A 6,794-nucleotide genomic window follows, 5' to 3' on the forward strand; every position below is an offset into this window, starting at 1 on the left:
TTAAAACTGTGGCTATTTTTGAATGACCACTTGTAAATCTAGCTATTTTTAAATTTCTCCCTATTATACAATATGCAGATTAATTTTTGTCGTTCTCGGGAACAAATTACTTATTGGGTAGAAAAAATAGTAATATATCTTGAAGCTATTTCTATAATAGGATCACTTTTCGTTAAATTTTGCACATGAACGTCATTGTAAGCAAATCAATTTTGATTCGTTTTTATAATTTACACACTTTTGTATTGCCGTTTGTAACAGCCGTATTCTCCAATTTTTCATTCTAGATAGGGGATATGATTATTGTGCTAATAATGTGTTGAAAAAGGTAGGTACTTGGTTTATATAATTGTTAGCGTGACTTTAATAAGTGGAGTCTAGAATGAAATAAAAAGTTGACATGATAATGTCACTTTTATAAAACATAATCATTGTTTCTTCCATTATTATCATTTTGCATGAGCTCCCAAATATTATCTGCATGGGCTCCATAATTTGTATATAGAGGAAATTCTTAGTAATAGTCAGCAAAGTTACATAATAATAATAATAATAATAATAATAATAATAATATACACATCAATAGCTCCCCGACTCAAATCCCTTTTTATATTTAAGTTGTATCATATACATGAAGGTGGTGAAGTTAGCGGTCACGGAAGCGAAGAATGCAGTATTTAGTCGCATGTACGAAGAACTAGGGGACAAAGGCGGGGACAAGAAGTTGTTCCGGCTGGCCAAGGCGAGAGAGAAGACGGCTCGTGATCTAGACCAAGTGAGGTGTATCAAGGACGAGGAAGGCCGAGTGTTACCGGAAAACGCGCAGATAATTAAGCGAAAGTGGCAGACGTACTTCCATAAGCTGCTGAATGACGAAGGGGATGAAGACATTTTGCTAGGAGAATTGGAGCACTTCGAGTGTCACCGAGATTTCAGCTACTGTAGGCGCATTAGAGTCGAGGAGGTTATCGGGGCTATGCGTTATATGAGTAGGGACAGAGTGACGGGGCCAGACGAAATCCCAGTAGAATTTTGGAGGTATGTGGGTAGAGCATGATTGTAGTGGCTAACTAGGTTGTTTAATGTTATTTTCAAGACGAAGGAGATGCCAGAGGAATGGAGGTGAAGTACGATGATTCCGATATACAAGAACAAAGGCGATATCCAGAACTATATGGGCACCAAGCTACTGAGTCATACCATGAAAGTGTGGGAGATGGTAGTTGAAGCGAGGGTGAGAAGGCTGATGTCGGTATCCGATAACCAGTTTGGGTTCATGTCTGGTCGTTCCATTACGGAAGCGATCCATCTTATTCGGAGGTTGGTGGAACTGTACAGGGATAAGAGGAAGGATTTGCACATGGTGTTTATTGACCTAGAAAAAGCTTATGACAGGTACCTAAGGAAGTTCTTTGGAGATGCATGGAGGTGAAAGGTGTTCCGGTGACTTTTATTAGGGTGATTAAGGATATATATGATGGAGCTAAGACTCGGGTTAGGATAGTGGGGGGCGACTTAGAGTATTTCTCGGTTGTTGTGGGGTTACACCAAGGATCTGGTCTCAGTCCGTTCTTATTTGCTCTGACGATGGACTCACTGACACAACATATTCAAGGGGAGGTGCCATGGTATATGTTATTCGTTGAGATATAGTTCTGATTGATGAGACGCGAGGCGGTGTTAACGAGAGGTTGGAGTTTTGGAGACGGACCCTTAAGTCTAATGATTTCATCTGAGCATGACTAAGACTGAATACGTGGAGTTCAAGTTCAACGGTGTGCCGGGTGAAGCGGACATGGACATGAGGCTTGACTCTCAAGTCATCCCCCAAGAAAGGGAGCTTCAAGTACCTGGGGTCGATTATATAGGGGGATAGGGATATTGACGAGGATGTCATGCACCGTATAAGAGTGGAGTGGATGAAATGAAGGCTAGCGTCTGGTGTCCCGTGTGACAGGAAGGTGCCTCCGGAACTTAAAGGAAAGCTCTATAGAGCGGGGGTCAGGCCGGCCATATTGTATGGTGCAGAGTGTTGACTAGTCAAAAATTCTCATACCTAGAAGGTGAAAGTTGCAGAGATGAGGATGCTGAGATGGATGTGTGGGCACAAGGTGAAAGGTAGAGGACGGCCTAAGAAATATTGGGGAGAGGTGATCGAGCAGGACAAGGTGCGGATGCAGATTTCCGAGGACATGGCCCTTGATAGAAAGTTATGGAGGTCGAGCATTAGGGTGTATGTTAGGAGATAGGAGGCTAGTATGATAGTGCTTTGTTTTAGGTTGCTAGTGGCTCCAGTTATCTTCTTAACACTTCATTAGGGTCGTAAGTTAGGCTGTAGTATGCTTAGTGGCCCTTTGTGTACATATTATTCCCTTGCATCTATAGTACTGTGCCTTTGTTACTGCTTACTGTTATTACTTTGCTCTCTATTTTCTGATTATTGCGTTGCTGGTGTTATCTTTCTGTATTCCTTTGCTGTTACTGATACACTGTCTCTTTCCTTCTTGTGCCGAGGGTCTGCCGGAAACAGCCTCTCTACTCCTCCGGAGTAGGGATAAGGTCTGTGTATGCACTACCCTCCCCATACCCCACCTGTGGGATCTCACTGGGTTGTTGTTGTTGTATCATATACATAAACAGTCAAACCTTTCTATAACAGCCTCGTTTGTTCCAAATATTTTTGAATGCGAAGTGCTGTAATACAGTTATAGAGAACATATATTATAACATAACATGAAAATTGATTTCAGAAAAACTTAGCTTTTATAGTGAAACGTTGTTATAAAGAAAATGGAAGTACTTCATCGATTTAGGAAAGGTCTTAAATTCTTCGTTATATTTTTTCCATAATAGTATCTCAATTTCTTATACTAAATCTTGAAAAATAAAAACGCATACATATTGGAGAAAGTTAGTTTAAATAACATTATTCGTAAATAGCTTATTAGCTCCTCAACTTCAATTATGGTTTCAAGTTTGCGAACTAAATAGGAAAAGATGTAAGTAAGTAACAAAATAATTACCTTAATTTTGCCTCCACATGAGGAAATATTTAATTTTCAAATATTGTTTGGGTTAGTCGCATCCGCATATTCTAGTTCAGTCTTTTAATGACGGTAAAGCAATCGTAGGAACGAAGCCTAAGAACTGCCACACAAGAAAAATTCTCTCTATAGAAATATACGATATGAACAACACCACCTTCGCCGTACCACCACCTGAACTACCGGATATCAGCTCCATGCACCTTGACCCACCTCTATCTCCATCTCCAACTCCAACTCCAACCACTGCCATTGTCTCTACCCATTCACTATCCTTCGCCTAAACCTTACTACTTAACAACCAACTCAACTCATATCCGAACACATGCCACTAAACACACTCACACATAGATTTCTCTGATGAATCCAACAATAATTTCAATCAAGACACCTTCATACCAATCATCTCAGCAGACAAATCTCGCTTGTACTCACTATGGAAATTCTCTGTCATTGTCAAAGTGTTCGGCAGAAGGGTTGGGCACCAAACTCTGAGAACTAAACTTCAAGCACTATGGGAACCCACAGAGGATCTACCATTAATAGACTTAGGATGCGACTTTTACTTAATCAAGTTCCAAAAAGAAGAAAATATGCTCAAAGCTTTACACAATGGACCCTGATTCATTCTCAACCATTTTCCATCTGCACGCAAATGAGAGCCCAAATTTATAGCCTCCAACACCCATCTCACATACACAATAATCTGGTTAAGATTGCCAAAACTACCTAATGAGTTTTATGACTTTGAAATACTGCAAAGAGTAGGCGAAAAGATTGGATCTTTACTCAAGGTGGATACATGCACATCGGCCACCACCAGAGGATGTTATGCAAGAATATGCATAGAAGTTCCTCTAGAAATGCCCTTTAAAACACATGTGTACATTGGTACCCATATACAATAAATACTATATAAGGGCCTCAATATGCTCTGCACACTATGTGGTCGTATTGGTCACACAAAACCCTTTTGCCCATCCCCCTCATCGTCTGCCATGGTAATCATTATCCCAACAGCACATCCTACCAATACAATATCTCACACATCTCCCACTAAACTCCAAACAACATAACCATCTTCTACCAAAAATTCTAATCCAGATATTGACACCACTAAATGGCAAACAGTCAAATTCCCATCCAAGAATAGATCAAAAGGGAAATCACCCCTACCACATCATGCATCACCACCCACCAAGGCATATGCTAGCAGCGGATTCCCAGGTATGACTCCTAACCTTACTCTCTCCCACACAGATAATCATGCCATAAAAAATAAAAAATCCTTAACTAACAATCTTAACCCTTCTAGTTGTCACCCTAATCTAAATTTTTTTACTGAAACATCCTTTGACATACTAATGGATCCTAACTAAATGGATCAACCGGGCAACTCATTAGGCCCAACTGACAAGGCCCTTCAAACCACCAGCCTGCTCCCAACCCACTTCCCATGCAAACCCAACACACCATATCACCAATCAACATTAATGACACATCTGCTGAAACAAATACACATATCCCACTCAACCTCCACGTGGCAAAGGAGCCTGACACTATACCCAAATCACAACCCATGCAATACCACCTCATCCCTTTCGATAGACTCTCAAGTACAGGCCTATGTCATGGAACTAAACCTCTCCCAAATAACCCTTAATAACTTACACCACACGGGCCCACTAACCACTATCTCCACCCAAACAACAATTCCAACGTCTGGTGAAGCCCAAAACCCAATACAAGCAACCCACCTTAGCCCTTCATGCCATCGTAATTCACACGAAATTACTACTACTCAATTACCTCTATCAAATCAACCGACTCCCTTACCTTCTCAGGCACAACCAACACCAGTAACATCATCATTAACCCCTACTACTCCTACTACTACACATCACACTATTTCCCAACACACGCAATATCCCCATGAATAGATCACAACTCAACTTTCATCACCGGAGAACCATCTCTTTCACAAACACCAACCTTCTCCAACACCCAGTGTTCCTCAACACATTCATCATGCCACCACCCAACGAACCCCATCCCCAACCCACACCCATATACATAACTCAATACCCACCCCTACAAACGTATCCACAATCCTGGGTCGAGATGAGTTTACAAGAACATGCATTGACTTTCATGATGGAAATCAACAACCAGGATATCATAGTGATGATCCAGAACCTGGCGGACATAACACAAATAGTCACAGAGGGGATGCGTATGGGGGTGATGTTATACAACCAATTTCTCCAAGCCATGCACCCACTATCAGCTCTCCACCAACAACCACAAATGGCCACGCCAATCCCACCACCACTGTCAATGAATGCTCCACCACCACTACCAGTCAACACACTAGAGTTACCCTTCTACCCACCACAACAACCACCACAAGCTTTTGTCCCATGGATCCATCCACGCACGTCTATAGCTCCAATAATACCATTACATGCTCAGGCCTCACTGTATCAACCTCTCACCCCTCCAACGAGTCCAGTCCAACCTCTTAGTCTACCTCCACAAGAACTCGACGAAATAGCTCAATTGAAGGTGGCAGCCACCATGGCGGAGATACGAGAAACCCTCCTAATCCTATGCTACCTCAATGGAAACAAAACTTACGTCCTAAAAGAATAGTACGAACGAAAGGTGATCATCACTTGCCCACCAGAAGTCATAAGTGTCTCACTAAACATCTGTCCAACAAGAAACCCAAAGGAGGGCAAATTTGCCATAGTGTTAATCCCAACACTGATGAACCGATCTTCCACGTTGGAGAGGGACTCTCCAACCAACACACTCAATAATCAATCCATGCAATTCATCATTTGGAATTGTAGAGGAGCACAGTCCTCTGATTTCAAACATAATTTCTGATCCATGCTTAATTATCACAGGCATGCGTTGGTATCACCGCTAGAAACTCACATGCAAAACCATGAATCACTTAAACATGAGTTTGGGTTTTCACACTTGGCTCAGTCACCAGCTCAAGGAGTTTCTGGAGGTGTTGCTTTACTATGGAAGGCTGATGAACTTCATCTAGACCAAGTAGCTGCACGAGCCAAGAAATTCACTCCATTGTCCAGGTACACCGTAACCCTAATCCTTGGTTGTTATTTGTTATTTATGCAAAAAATAATATTCATGCACATACTGTTCTATGGGACAATCTTCGTATTTTACATGCCAAAATTAATTTACCTTGGTTAATTGGTGGAGATTTTAATGAAATTATTAACTCAACAGAAAAAATTGGTGGTCTACATATTAATAATAGGAGGAGTGACAATTTCCTTGCTTGTCTTAATCACTATAATTTAATTGATCTAGGCTATACAGGTGGTAAATATACTTGATCCAATATTAGACATATCTCCCATCGCATCTTGGAAAAATTAGATAGATGTTTAGCAAATTATGAGTTGTTGAACATCTTCCTGAATCTTCAGTTCATCATCTTCCTCGGACGCACTTCGATCATAGCCCGTTACTACTAACTCTAAAAAAATACAAAACGCCTAAGGACAAAATATTTCGTTTTGAAACAATGTAGATCACCCACCCCCAATTTACTTCAATAATTACCCATAATTAGACTACTAATAAGCCCTTACTAACTGCCGTTAAGGATTTTACCACTCATATCTAAGAATGGAATCAAACTACCTTTGGGAACATTTTTCATAAGAAAAAAAATTCTTCTCGCAAGGCTTCAAGGAATCCAAAATTCAC

General features: G+C 40.9%; 1 protein-coding gene across 1 annotated transcript; it reads left to right on the forward strand.

Moving 5' to 3' along the window:
• The first annotated feature begins 631 nt into the window (after positions 1 to 631).
• Positions 632 to 1,057, forward strand: LOC138870100 (uncharacterized). The gene has a single exon (XM_070147698.1). It carries the CDS (start codon positions 632 to 634, stop codon positions 1,055 to 1,057), a length of 426 nt encoding a protein of 141 aa, XP_070003799.1.
• The last annotated feature ends 5,737 nt before the right edge of the window (positions 1,058 to 6,794 follow it).

Source organism: Nicotiana sylvestris, chromosome 6, assembly GCF_000393655.2.
Source record: "Nicotiana sylvestris chromosome 6, ASM39365v2, whole genome shotgun sequence".
Lineage (NCBI taxonomy): Eukaryota > Viridiplantae > Streptophyta > Magnoliopsida > Solanales > Solanaceae > Nicotiana > Nicotiana sylvestris.